General features: G+C 37.7%; 1 protein-coding gene across 1 annotated transcript; it reads left to right on the top strand.

The window, feature by feature from the left end:
• Positions 1 to 890: 890 nt before the first annotated feature.
• On the top strand, positions 891 to 15170 carry krt99 (keratin 99). Its single transcript, XM_082156274.1, has 9 exons — positions 891 to 1293; positions 2892 to 3020; positions 3313 to 3395; positions 3750 to 3906; positions 4019 to 4180; positions 4742 to 4867; positions 13974 to 14194; positions 14325 to 14422; positions 14522 to 15170. The coding sequence occupies exons 1-9, from the start codon at positions 1009 to 1011 to the stop codon at positions 14626 to 14628; spliced, it is 1368 nt and encodes a 455-aa protein (XP_082012400.1). The 5' UTR covers positions 891 to 1008; the 3' UTR covers positions 14629 to 15170.
• Positions 15171 to 15826: the final 656 nt, after the last annotated feature.

The following is a 15826-nucleotide window of genomic DNA, read 5'->3' as shown; positions in this document are numbered from 1 at the left end:
TATCTGCAAAACTGCAAAGTCATGTGGTCCAAGCAACATGAAAAGGAAAAAGAGTGAGTATCTATTCGATTAATAATTCATATTAACAACACTTTACCTTGGAAATTGTTAAAATTACATTAGACAAAAGGATTTTCTTTCTCAAAAGAATCTGCCAAAAGGGACTACATGTACATGCAATAACAAGTGAAATATTTTCATCAGAATGGGTCGGGCCATGAATTTGCATGTTCTGACAGTTGAAGTCAGAATAGCCTGACATCATGATTGATTTCTTAAGAATGTTCCCATTCACCCTCTTTAAAATGTCAACATGTAGATCCCCTTTACTGTCAAACGCACCAGCAAAACTGTTTCATTACAAGTTACGACTACATTTTAAGAGATCTGGTATTAGGCTACTGATGGAGAGAAATGTACTGAAGAGATGTGTTTTTACTACATTCTGACACATGAATCCATTCATCATGATTGATGGTTATAGTTAAGGTACATGACATTTGAGTGCAAGAACAATGTTTGCCATAAGAACTAAACGGAAAAGCAAACCTGATGAATGTTGTGGCGAATACACAAAGTAAACAAACATGAGAAAATTGCTTAAAGAGTTATTCTTTAATACTGTCACATATATGTGTATAATTAATGCTTGCATTTAAAAGAAGCATAAAAAACACTGTTAATACTTATAACTGGCACGCATGGTCAATACAAACAATCAGTTTATACAATAGTACAACAGTTGAAGAAAGATGTAATCTCTTTAAGCCACAAATCATTTTACATAGTTTTGAAGGTTAAGGGTGTGTTAGCAGGTTTTTGAAGTCAATGGTTTTAATAAGTCCGGGTACAGGTCTCCGCTCACATTCCATCTATTCACTGGAACTGGAAACCTGACACCATGTGGGATGCAGCAGGGCTATATAAGTCAGTCTTTAGTGGAAATTAGTTTAGATGTTTAATTTCGACATTTGAAAGACATCCTTCCACAGATCTTCTGACTTAGCCATGTCGGTCCATCGCAGTAGTAAGACGTTCACCACTCGGAGCGTGCTCGGGTCTGTTGGCCATGGTTCCTCTGGTGGACTGGTCATGAACGGATTGGGGAGTTCAGGGGTCTCTTTGTCTTTTGGTGCACAAAACTATGGCAGCGCTGGGGGCTACGGTGCCCGCCTCTCCAGATCTTTGTCCACTTCATCCTTGACGACGGCTGTTAACGAGGTCAATCTGTATCCCAGCGAGAAGCAGACAATGCAGAACCTCAATGACCGACTGGCATCTTACCTGGAGCGGGTAACATACCTTATTTTGGTTCACTTAAAAATGTAACATAAATTACATGAAGACAATTGAATCTTATCTTCTTCTAATGAATCCTTATGCTTTATAAAATATATATAGAGAGTATATAGAGTAAACATATATATATATATATATATATATATATATATATATATACATATACATATGTTTAATATATCTTTTAATATCATATATTAAAATACTAGTCATTGTCTAAGGTTGTTTATATATTAATTCATAACTGTTTTACTTAATAAATGTTATCTTGTTAAATTCTGGCCAGAATCCCTAAAATCATAAATATTTTTTTAATAATTGTATAACATTGTATACTCACATTACTATAATATGCACATTATATGAATATGCAATATAACAATTATTAAATATAATCTTCTTTTTTTTTTCATTTCATTGCATTCTTCTCTGTGTTTTTATCAAACATTTTTTATTTTATTTTTTTTTTACAGTAAATTCAGTGTTTAGCTGTTATTTTTACTATTTAGTAATATGGGAATGCATTTGGGTTACTGTATGTGGAGTTATTGTTTTATTTTCATATCCACCTGAGATCCAGCAAAAGATGTACATTGTTTAGAGAATAAGGAACAAATGGAAAAAATCTTTTTTGAAAAATGATATTTTATTCATATGCTATGTGATATGTTCTTCATATGTTATGCTATGCCCACTGTAGTGGACACCAGGGCTCAGTAGTAAAAAACAAAAAAAACAAAAAAAAAAAAAAAAACATGAAATTACATGTATAGGCAAAAAAAATGGGATTTTTTAAATTTGTATTTTATTCACCAATACATTTTTAGGTTTCATGATTTTTTCCAAACAAACTCTGTATGAAGATGATTCTCAGCTATGTTATGAAAGATATAAGGGAATTAATTGATATACCATTTTACTTTATGCAATTTGTGGCTAAAATGGCTATTAATGTGTAGTCCCATGTGTATCTGTACAGTATACACTGTATCTAATTTGCATATTAATGCGTTCTTGGGGCAACATGTAATGAAAAAAAAAAGTGTAATAATGGGAGTAATAATTGGCAACATTCTCATAATAATATTCTCATGTTTCTGTGTCTTCCAAAATGCCTGATAGACATGCTTTATGTTGATTTATGACAAACAATTTGAAAAGAAGTCAAATTTAAATGATAATTACAAAATATTATCATATAAGAGTGCTGAATTTCGATCACTAAATTAATGTTGTGAAACCTCCAAACATTTGGTATCTCTGGAAAGCCCTGAATGAGCTCTTTACAGGACATCCAGACTGTGACATGTATGCTGTCAGAGAAATTCACTAAAATATAATGTCCACTACAGTGTACAAAAGTCTTTTCCTGGGTCCCAAATCAGTTAAAATGGTTTTACTCTACATATTTAGGTCTAATTAAAAATGTACATAAGATAAAACTTTATTTCTCTAATTCTAAATCAATTCTAAATAATTCCTCAAATCAAAAGATGCAAGATTGAACATTACAAACTGCAACATTCTACCTTGAGAGAAAGTTTTGTGATTTGGACTTTGTCTTTAATGATTGTGCACGTTTTGTGTTTTAGGTGCACTCTTTAGAGCAGGCCAACAAGAAACTCGAGCTGCAAATTAAGGAGTTTTATGACAGCAAGAGCCCGGTGGAGAGCAAAAACCTGAGTGCTTATTTGACAGCCATTTCTGAGCTCAGCATACAGGTAGAGCTGCTGTCACTCATCAGAAAGATCACACCCCTGAAATGACCGAAATGGCATGAGATGAACTCTGCCTCACCTTATGCCATTATGCCATGTTTTGTATTTCAAATATCACAAATACAACAGGGCAGTCCTGTTTAGAGCTGTTTAACATCAGTGTCTGTTAACAAAACCTAATATCTAGTTTCATTTCAGCTAGTCATTTTTTCTCTCTTTTTTAATTCATCCAGATAGTTAGCTATTGTGCTCATTGAAAGATTAACATCCACACATTCTCATTTGTCCTTGAAAGATTCAAAGTCGTTTTGTGGAGAACGCAAAGCTCCGTCTGAAGCTGGACAACACCAAGTTCGCCGCTGAAGATTTCCACTTGAAGTATGTGATGTGTACAGCAATATTGCATTTAGTTTTGAATGTTTACTGTTGGTTGAAATAGCATCCCAGACAAAAACATAGTATCGGTCCAGATCCGGCCCACATCTGGAACGTGTGGAATCCACGATAATACTTTATTTTGATGGTCCCTTTTGAACATTCTGTTGAGAGTTAGTAGACAGGTACGTGCAACGTCACTTATAGTCAACAGATTGTGTTAAAGGGACCATCAAAATAAAGTGAAACCGAATCCACATGTACCAGATGTGGGCCGGATCTGGGCCGACACTATGCTGCGGTCTGGGATATGATCTTAAAATAGCATATGATCCTTGTCCTCCTTGGCTGTGGCAGGTATGAGACTGAACTGAACTTGCGTTCAGTTGTGGAAGCAGATTCGGCTCGACTGCGAGTGGTTCTGGGAGAGATAAAGCTGTCCATTGGAGACCTGGAGAACCAGCTAACTGGACTGAATGAGGAGCTGCTGTACATGAAGAAGAGCCATGAGGAGGTCACCTTACCATTTCACTGCAATCTTTTGGTCTTGAATTATTTCACAAGAAGGATCAAATGTGATTTTTGGAAGACTAACTGCTCTTTTCCCTCCTCCTCTTTCTCCACAGGATCTTCATTTGTTGCGAGAGAGGCAAAGCGGCTCTGTGAACGTGGAGATGGACTGTGCAGCTCATTCAGATCTTGATAAGGAGCTGCTGGAGATGAGAGCTCAGTATGAGATGCTTATTGAGAAAAATCGCAGGGAGGCTGAAAGATGGTTCCAGAGCAAGGTGAGCCAGTAAGACAAGTCTTCCTCTGCAAGAAAACAATATGCTAGACCTAGGAGAGGCGGGTGAACTTTCTGAAAGGATTTTAACATATAAAAAGAGTGGAATGTAATTCATTGTATCATTGCTTTAAAAAAAAAGAATAATCCCCTAATAATGATTGAGATGCCAGCTGTCTGATGGTATGCTTTACAACAATTGTTTGTATTGTCAGTAGGAATGTGGTTGCGACATTCAACTAATCGTTAAAGTCTTTCAGCTGTCAAAACTGTTGACATATATATTGTTTTTGTCTGGCTTAGTCAATTGTAGGGTCAGGAACTGCTAAAGAAAAGGTATTTTAATTCAGTCTATTAGATGTCAGAAGATTATTCGAATGTATATCGGTTACATTTTCTCATGAGTTCGCCTTGGGTCATCAGTTCAGTCTGCAGTAATACAACAGTGATTAACTGAAATGTAGCCACACACAGCAGGCAATATTCAGATTCCAACTGACCAGAACTACCTATTTTTTTTTTCTGTCATGTATTCCTCATTACTTTCTGGGTTTCAATATTTTAGGTGGAGGTGTTGAAGACTCAGGTGACCACCAGCTATACTGAAATCAAGACATCTCAGACTGAGCTCACTGATGTGAAGAGAACATTCCAGAGCCTGGAGATAGAACTACAGGGGGTTCTCACCATGGTAAAATCTTGCTCTTTCTCTTGCTCTTTCTGAAGCCCTACCTTTCTCTGGCAGGAGATAAACAAAGATCTCTGCTTATTTTTCATAATACAACAGTTAGTTCTGGTCTTCGAATGTGATTAGGGGTGGTGGTGGCGCAATGGATAAGACACATGCCTTTGGTGTGAGAGACCCGGGTTCGAATCCACTGTGAGACACCAATGTGTCCCTGAGCAAGACACTTAACCCCTAGTTGCTCCAGAGGCGTGCGACCTCTGACATATATAGCAATTGTAAGTCTCTTTGGATAAAAGCGTCAGCTAAATGAATAAATGTAAATGTATGATTGACTAAACAGCGTTCCACAAACCCTGATATATAACAGTCCAGCAGCACTGTGACTTCTCACTATTTGTATCACTCCACTTGTCCATGTCAAACCAAACAGCTTTCTGATGGTCAACGCATGTCTTTCGCTCTAACACAAAATTCCTGATCGCGTAGATTTCTATTCAAATGAAAGGATGTTGTCACCAAACAACAGTAGGCCTATCTGACAGCACTTTAAATGTGGTCACGCATTTCTGCTACCCTGGTAAACCAGAGTTCTCGCGAGAGCACAAGTTGAATTTGCTCAGCGAGTTACTCTGGTGTCGAGCCATGGAGCTCATTAAATATGCCCCTCGATCTGAGCTGCACCAATCACATCGGGTTATCTGATATAGGCGGGCCAGAGGCGAGCTAAACAGATGACGACAGCGTGTGACGTCGAAGTCATCAGTAAACATTGCAAGATGCCTGTCGGTACACGATCCGTTCCACCTACACGATCCGTTCTACGCATGCGTATAATGGGATTTTAGCAATATTGCGATTATGCTTTTTACCTCATGTAAACACAATACTTAATGTGATAAGCTCATAATCGCATCAACTATAATCGTATTAAAACAGGTGGCGTACGCCGTTTTTAACCATGTAAACACTTGAATCGCACTAACTGAAGTGCGCGTGTGTTTTTGTCACGCACCTTAAGCGCGTATTCATTTTAAACTTGACATTAGGAAGTTTTCCCTGAACTCTGTCAACACGACTCACTGTCAGCAGTCTACCTTCATCCAGAAACAGCTCAAATAACGTGACAGCAGTGTATAAAACTGTTACAGGCACCGACATAATATTTCTGTCTTCATCACGGCACAGAATAACAAAATACGTCCACAATAACCCGTTTGTTATTGAACGTACGTAATTACACGCATGCGTCAAACGGATCGTGTAGGTGGAACGGATCGTGTACCTATGGATAAATAGCAGTGGATTGAAACGGCTTTGGCCGCTACAATGAACGAGTTGGGGCTCTTACAGAATCAACGCGAGCAACGTGCTCCCTTTCATAGTCTACATGTCGGACGCAAGCAACTTGCAGTATCGCCCCCACCAACAACGCATATTGCATGCAACGGTGCGTCGCGTATCAAAAACTGGGACGACACATTTTGCTACGCATAGACGCATAATGGCGGCCAAAGCGTAGCGATGCGTAGCCTTGCAGGCACGTAGGGCTCTTACAGAGTCAACGCATCGATACGCATACGCGCCTGCAAGGCAACGAGTTAGTATCGATGCGTTGACTCTGTAAGAGCCCTTAGACTTGGCTTTTTCCCAAAAGAGGAACAGAAGACGGCGCTCGAATCGTTTCTTTGCAAGTAGGGTGTTTTTGCTGTTTTACCGACCGGAAGAGTATAATCTACCCATAGACAGTATAAGAAATGGACAGAGTCATCTCATTGGAACTCAATTGAGGCAAGTGAAGCCCATTTTCAGCGATTTTTTAGGACTTCCGTTCCTGACGCGCAGACTCAAACTGAGCTTGACGACGTAGATGTGACGTGAGCAACCCGTCTGTCTTCTAGTGGCTGTGGCATGAGAAATCTGAATCATTCCCTTCCGAATCTTGCAGAGACGGAGATCGTGAGTAGGAGGTGTCCACGAGCTAGGAGCAGGAGAAACTTTTGCTAGGTATTCTGATTAATTATTTTGTCATTTTGCCTCCACGTCTCCCCGATTGCCCGCGAGCTTCTCCTCCCGTCAATACGGTAATCTCTCTACTGTGCTACAGAGAGTCGCGTGGTTATGACGCAATCGTTAGCCTACTTTTACAAAAACAGTTTTTACGGGGCCATAACGTAAGCTACAAGGTAATGGAGCATTTTATACATTGTTGTGTTTCTTTAGAAATAAATAATGGACAAATGGAGTCTTCAAACGCCTCAGATGTAAAGTTATTCGCTGTCAAAGTGACGCCAAAATGAATGGGAGTCAATGGGATGCTAACAGCAGGTGAAGTTCTGCTACAAGATGGTGGCACACGGCCGGCTTCAACTTCCGGTCGACTTCCTTCCCGCTTGGAATCTACCAGTTAGCTCCCCTGGTAGCTAAGCGTATGGGGTTTATTGTTGTTATTGGTCGTAGTGTTATCCAATTGCGTGCTGTGAGATTTTCAAATGCATGCTTGGTGCCGCCCCTCGAGCTGGCCGAGTTTCATTGATCGACACCAGACCATTCATCTTTTAGATTTAGGTCTGGATTTCCAGGCTACATTTTTGCTGCATTTCTGTCTGGAAAGCGTAAAAAGCAACTTCTGTGTGAGCTGTGCTTTATACATTGCTACACTACTGACAAAAGACAATTTACTTTTTCTAGCCATTCAATTCTGCCCAAATTTTACTCACGTGACTGCACTTAATTTTGTGAGCGAAATCCAGACATTTCATTGTCCATTTTATGAACGAGTCATTGAATCATTCAAATGATAAGTTCAAAAACTGAAAGAAACAAATGACTCCCTGTGTCTGGACATGCCTGCACTCTAAGAAAAATTTTTCTTTGCGGTGGTTATGGTGCCATACAAAGAACCCGTTAAGCCCCTACAGTTCTTTAAAGGTTCTCTCTCTCTCTCTCTTAGTTTGACATTTGACAAATGTGCTATAAAGATTCTTAAGTGCCCTATAGTACCAAAAGAGGTTTCCCTATTATTACGAGCCAAAGAACCACTGTTGGGTACTGTTGAGCACCATTTTTGTTGAAGCAATTGTAAACAATCAAGGTGCTATATGGCACCTCTTATGGTTCTACGTAGCACCATTTGACAAAGGTGCTGTATAGCACCTTTAAAGATAGGTGCTATATGGCACTTAAAGTGGTTCCCCTATAATTACAAGCCAATGAACCACTTTTAGTGCTATTTAGCACCATTTTTGTTTAGAGTGTGGTTCAATTCTATAGTTTGTCCCCATTAAACAATACTGCATATTTGACATAAAATGTTAATCAACTTTCCTACCACATGGTTTGTCATGCATAGATGATCATGTACCCCAATTAACACAAATTCATAATAATATAATAATAAAATCAAACAATAATAAAATACTTAATAAAAACTTGTGTCACGACAAGACAAGTCTTTCGTCCCTTACGAAAAAAGTATACTTCAAGTTCATTTTATGAAGTATACTTAGGCCTAAGTAATGTTAAAGTATATTTTTAAGTATACTTTATGTAGTAAGTATACTAATATCAATGTGTACTTGTAGTAAACTTGTAAGTGTACTATTTCAATACTGCTTGGGACTAAATTGGCCCACTTTTAGTATTTAAAAGTATACATTTAAGTGTAGTATAAGTTTAAGAGTAGTAAACTTTAAGTACACAACTAGGTTTCTTATTTGTAATGCATCTGTACTACAAGTGAGCTTATAAGTATACCAGTAGTTTACTATTTTAATACAAGTAGTAAATTTTTTTAGTTTATGAAAGTACACACTGAAGTGTAGGCTACTCTCCGTAAACTACTAGTTTTGTAGTTTAAACTATGATATATAATATGATATATAATATTTGTCATATTTTCATTTCATTTAATAGCACAGAACATATTTAGAGTATACTTGGAGTAAGTTTTACTTGTAAGTTTTCTTTATGTGAACATAACATTATACTTATAGTTTACTAAATATATTACTTTTGTACTTGCAGTAGCCTATACTATGTTCAAATGAAGCTATAATTTTTTAACTGTAGCATACTTTAATTTAAAAAATATTGTATTAGCTTCATGCATACTTTTTTATCAACACTTGAATGTCGGTAAGTTTCAAGAAAAGGCAACATTTTAAACATAAAAGTTGAGAAAATCACATTTTTGTCAAAGACTATGCCTTGATCAGATTCAGAACGATGATCAAAACACAGATGGAGTAGATCGAGTCCAACACCCCCACAGCTTCACAGTCGTTTTCTCTCAATGGTTACGCTTCATTTCTTTGGTAATATTAAGCAGTTTTGATTTACACGCTTTCATGATTAGAAGATGTGTCATAGCGCCCCCTACCGTATAACAGTGAAAACATGCATATCTGGAAAATTCTGTCAGTGGTGGGGAAAAGTAGAATTTTAGAGTAAATTCCTATGTAGGCTACTCTACCAGTGGACTAGCCTAAACAAAAATTCAGATACGCAGAATTAGAAACATATATGTTTTATATCAATATTCTAATCAATATTTTCAAACAATGTAAGTTTCACAAAAACTATGTAAAAAAAAGTATATTTAATAGGCTACTCGATCAAAAGAGTTAACACAACTACAAGCCAAGTATACTTTGAATACTTAATTACACTTTTAAGTATATCTCGATCAAAAGATTGAGTACAAGTACTGGCCAAATATACATAGACTTTTCTCTCAGTATAAGTACACTTAAGTGTGATTTTAGTATATTTCTGAGAAGTATTTAAAATGTAGACTGAAAGTATACTTTCTTATGTTTAGTTTAAAAGAAGTATACTACTAGAACACTTGAATAAACTTCTTTTTCGTAAGGGTATCCCAATCATGTTTTCTCAACTTCACTTTGAGATAAAGGTTACATGTATCGTTCTAAATAAGCCCTTTTTAGTGTTTAGTATTCTCATTGAAATAAAATATAAAAACTAAATTAATTACCTATTTTTTAAATCTGTAAATCCATTAAATTAGTTTATGTCCCTCAAACTCCAGTCCATCCTGTTACATTGGTGCTATTTGCCCTTTAAAATGTTGAGCAATTTTTTCTCTATCTAGAAGATAGTCTTAGTCTTTAGTCTTTTAGTAATTAGTCTTATCTAGCGTAAAAAAACAAAACATCCATATGTGTCGATTTATACTGGATGACAATGTTTGTTTATGTGTTTAAAATCTATTTTATATCTATTAAAATTATTCCTAAATGTAAACCATCTGCTAGCATGTTGTTCCTTTCTAGCTAATAATGGGCTTAAAGGGATAGTTCACTTTGAAATTAATTTTTGGTATGTTTTAGCTTACCTCAAGGGCATCCAAGATGTAGGTGTCTTTTTTTCCGCAGTAGTTTCAATTTTGATATTTTTAGGTCAAACTGTTCTTGTCTGTCAGTCATATAATGCAGGTCTATGGTCATTATCTCAAAACACAAGCACAGAGTCCAAATTAAACAATTCCCCATCGTAAGTACACATTGATGGCCTAAGACACGAAACGAGCGGTTTGTGTGAGAAAACGAACAGTATTTATATCGTTTGTATCTCGTATACACAGCCATGTCCGAGTGATCTGATCTGACGTGTGCGCAGACTGGTGCATAGATATACACACTAGATGTCGCCTTGTCTACGGAAGTTCATTGGAACGAATGTCTTTAAGGCAACATCTAGTGTATATATCTATGCACCAGTCTGCGTACACGTCAGATCAGATCACTTCGACATGGCTGTGTATAAGATTAGATTAGATTAGATTAGATTCAACTTTATTGTCATTACACAAGTACAGGTACAAGGCAACGAAATGCAGTTTAGGTCTAACCAGAAGTGCAATAGCAGCAAGTGCAGGATATACAGTGGTTCCATAAGTGCAGAACATGGATATGTACTGAATAAATATAGAGTTGAATACTATTATAAACAAAAATTTACAGATAGATTGTCCTATGAATATAATATACAGATAACTATTACTGTGAACAGAGTTTACAGCTAGATATGTACTGAATATAATAATATACAGATGGCTATTACTATAAACAGAATGTTTACAGATAGATATGTACTGAATATAATATACAGATGGCTGTTACTATAAACAGAATTTTACAGATAGATATGTACTATGAATATATATACAGATGGCTGTTACTATAAACAGAATGTGAGCATAATATACAGATGGCTATTACTATAAACAGAATTTAACAAATAGATATATGTATAAGTTAGGCTAATGAGCAGTATAACAATGGATTTAAAGTAGTGCAAATAAAGTTTGGACAGAAGCTATCCGAGTGAAAGTGCAGTGGAAAGTAATTGCATATTACAGTTAAGGTACGATATTGCAATGTATATATAAACAGTCGGTACTGTAAATAAACAGTCGGCAGTGCAAATTGAGCATATTCCAGTCAAGGTAGTAGTGCAAGATGCATATGTAAACAGTTGTTACTGTAATAACAGTCAGCAGTGCAAATGAACATTATAGTATTGCAAATAACAAAATGGAGGCAGGTGTGAGGAGGGAGAGGAGAGTCAATCAGTATATGAGGGGAGTGGGATCAATGAGGGTTAGAGTTTAATAAAGAGACAGCTCTGGGGAAAAAACTGTTCTTTAGTCTGCTGGTCCTGGTCCGGAGGCACCTGAAACGCCTGCCGGAGGGCAGGAGAGAAAACAGTCTGTGGGCTGGGTGAGAGGAGTCCTTAAGGATGCTGCGAGCTCGATGCAGACAGCGTTTCCTCTGGATGTGCTCGATGGCAGGTAGTGGAGTCCCAGTGATGCGCTGGGCGGTTTTCACCACCCGCTGCAGTGCCTTGCGCTCTGCAACAGAACAGCTCCCATACCACACTGTAGCACAGTTGGTCAGGATGCTTTCTATTGCACAGCGATAGAAGTTCACCAGGATAGTGGAGGAAAGCTGATTCTTCCTCAGTGTCCTCAGGAAGAAAAGGCGCTGGTGAGCCTTCTTGACCAGGCTGGAGGTGTTGGTTGTCCAGGTCATGTCCGCCGAGATGTGGATCCCCAGGAACTTGAAACTGGAGACACGCTCAACAGCCATTCCATTGATGTGGATGGTGTCGTGTGTGCCTCTTGACACTTTCCTGAAGTCTACGATGAGCTCCTTCGTTTTGGTGGTGTTGAGGAGCTGGTTATTTTCGGTGCACCATGTGGCCAGGTGCTTGATCTCCTCCCTATAGGCAGTCTCATCGTTGTTGCTGATGAGACCAATCACCGTAGTGTCGTCCGCAAACTTGACGATGGAATTAGATCCGTACACAGGCTTGCAGTCGGAGGTGAAGAGGGAGTAGAGGAACGGGCTTAGCACACAGCCCTGTGGTACACCAGTGTTGAGTGTGATGGATGTGGAGCAGTTGGAGCCTGATCGAACATTCTGGGGTCTGTTGGTCAAGAAGTCCAAAATCCAGTTGCACATGGAGGTGTTGAAGCCCAGGTCTCCAAGTTTGGCTATTAACTTAGTTGGGATGACAGTGTTGAATGCTGAGCTGAAGTCAACAAACAGCATGCGTGCATAAGTATTCTTATTGTCCAGATGTGTGAGCACAGAGTGCAGTGCCATGGAGACTGCATCCTCTGTGCTCCTATTGCTACGGTAGGCAAACTGGTGTGAGTCCAATGTGGATGGTAGAGAGTCTTTTAGGTGTGCCAGGACCAGCCGCTCAAAGCACTTCATAAGAGGTAAAAACGATATAAATACTGTTCGTTTTCTCACACAAACCGCTCGTTTCGTGTCTTGGGCCATCAATGTGTACTTACGATGGGGAATTGTTTAATTTGGACGACGGGGAATTGTTTTAATTTGGACTCTGTGCTTGTGTTTTGAGATAATGACCATAGACCTGCATTATATGACTGACAGACAAGAACGGTTTGACCTAAAAATATCAAAATTGAAACTACTGCGGAAAAAAAGACACCTACATCTTGGATGTCCTTGAGGTAAGCTAAAACATACCAAAAATTAATTTCACAGTGAACTATCCCTTTAATAAACGTCCACCCAAAAACGTCCACATGCACCGTTATTGTAAAAATGTCATGTAACAGGGTGGACAAACTTCATAGAATGTAAAAGTGAAATTTGAAATGTTTGGTCAAAATTATTAGGTTATACTCCAAAATCCCAAATCCACCAAACCGTAGGATTGATCTGCCTACTTATGACTTCCCTACACTGTAAAAAATTTCTAACCCTCCCAAATCAAAAATTTCAAGTGACCGATAACATCTAAATTTTTCAATTGGCCCAAGTGAAATTCTTGTTGCAATAGTCTGTTAACATTGGCTCAATGAGAAATAATACGTCAGACTAATTGAAAAATTTTGATGTTATCGGTCACTTGAAATTTTTGACTTGGGGATGTAATTTTTTTTTACAGTGTACAACATAGGTAGAAAACAGTATGTGAGACAAGTAGTATGTCTGAATTCATATTATTCATAAAACAGTAGGCGAAATGTACCTGATGACCTACTTCTGGCAAGATTTTGAAGTGGGTTTCTGATGAATGCTTTACTATCTCATGAGGCGACATAACTGATGCTGGGACAATAGATAAAGTGACAGTGACAGCGTTTCATTCATAATGCCCATTTTCATATTATACATTTAATCATTTAGTAGACGCTTTTATAGCTTATATAGACAATATGCAATTTCAAACAGCCAATGTCTTTGTGAGTGAGTCAGTGAATTATTCATTCAATCGATCTGTTCAAAGTCAGGTAAATGAATTGTCGTGTGTTGCTTGGAGATGCAAAATTTTTCATTCTGCTGTGGCAATATTGTGTTTAAAATGTGAGTTGCTCAGTGTTCATTTCTTGTTTGTTGAACGACATAAAAGCATTATGACAATCACAATTGTGCTGTTAATCTGAATCATTTCCTGTCCTCTCTCTCTCTCTATCTCTCTCTCTCAATATCCTAATCAATAAAAGTAGCTTTAAAAAAAACATTTCAACCACTTAACATGGTTTATAATATGCCATTTCCCCTTGAGTATTTAATCTCCCCATCCGATGTTCAATCATTTTCTCCAGAAACAAAACCTGGAGCAGAGTTTGGCTGACGTGGGCATACGCCATGCTGTCCAGCTGAGTCAGCTGCAATTGCAAATAGACCACCTGCAGGATGAGCTTCAGAGACTCAATGCCAACATCCGACAACAGGCTTCCGAGTACCAGCTGCTGCTGGACATCAAGATGAGGCTGGAGATGGAGATCGCTGAATACAGGAGGCTTCTGGAAGGAGAAGCTCAAACGTACGTAGAACAGATTTATTTAAATTTGCTCTGTTCAGGTGTATGTGGCTTGTTGTGAATACCAGTTCATTTGTTGAGCTTATGTACTGTATCAGTTATGAGACCCTGCATGTATCGTTGTGTTCTGTAGGACCGTCATAAGCACGTCTGAATCTTCCATGACTAAAACCATGACCGAGACAGAAACAGTGACCAAAACAATGGAGATAATGGAAGAGGAAGAGGAAGGTGAGTGAAATGAAATGTTTTATGTTGGTACCTTCATTCAGTCAACATGGAGCAGAAATGAATGGAACTATAATAAATGTGTGTTTTGAACCCTTACAGAGTATAACCCTCACGTCCAGCGCAGAGTGAAGGTCATTGTGGAGGAGATTGTGGATGGCAAAGTCGTATCTTCTTCTGTTGAGGAGAAAGTCCATGAAATTAGCTGAGAAGATAATGCAATAACAAAACTAATCTTATATGTATACTCTAATGACAAATGGTGTTTGATTTGCTGTGTTTTGGATACTAGCCACTAGGTGTCGCTGTATATCAATTAAACGATCAGCAATAGTCTAATTTAACTCAAGGTGAGGGTTGAAACTAAAGTATGAGTAAGAGATTGAGATAGCGAAATGGTCAGTGTGAGGCAAAGAAGGGTTTTTATTAAACCAAAATCAAATGTGAACATTGACACTCAGGAAATTGTTTTATTTGTGCCAGTGAAAATAATGTTTATAAATAAATACATAAGCCTACCCTGTTTGAATGTAACAAGGCTTAGAGTCAGTGCAAAACATGTTTAATAATGGACTTCTTAGCAAATAATACCTGTTTTTTCATTTGAAACAATGACTGTTTATGCAAATTGTGCTATTGCTTACATTGCAAACTCACACTCGCACACACTAAAGTTTTAAGGAAATAATTTTTTGCATTTGTTATATATATAAAATAAAAAATAAAATAAAGATTGTTCATGGCATCAGAACATGCGTCAGAGATTCACTTGAGCAGCATGTCTAAATGTTTGACATATCACTGTAAAAAATGAATCATGGGTCTTGGTGATATTGTCAAATGTGACAAATGTGATATTGTGTATATTTAATTAAGAAAATTGTGGTTCAGTGTTGTACAGAAAATATTGAGAACATTAATAAAATCAAGAGATACATTTTCCTAATTTTTAAAGGACACATACACAATTTTGAGACTTGAACTGAGGAACCGATTAAGCTGATAAAATTAAGGAAAAATGGCTACCTATTTATTTTAAGAGAATTAGCTCAATTATGCAGTTTTATTTAGAGACACCATTGTTAGTTCCCAGCATGCTTTGCACATGGCTGGAAATGGAGAGGAAATATTGAAATTAAGTATTATTTTATGTGTATTAGAGTAAAGGGACACATCTGTTAATGTTCAGTTCCCTTTCAGTCAGTCACTACGAGTTACGTCAGAGACTGACGAATGGGGGTTTTGCTAGAGAGCCCTATCACCTTTGAATTATTAGAAAATTAGCCAATGGTATGAAAATACCATGGGTCTGCGGCAGAGTCCTGCACAGGTTCGGGTACCCGCAGGTAATTTTGCTCAAACAGGTGAAAAATATCCAACTGTGTCGGATACGGGTGTCGGGTCAGA

The sequence above is a fragment of the Leuciscus leuciscus genome (genome assembly GCF_965113295.1).
Source record: "Leuciscus leuciscus genome assembly, chromosome: 23".
Lineage (NCBI taxonomy): Eukaryota > Metazoa > Chordata > Actinopteri > Cypriniformes > Leuciscidae > Leuciscus > Leuciscus leuciscus.
This window is presented reverse-complemented; position numbering and strand designations above follow the sequence as displayed.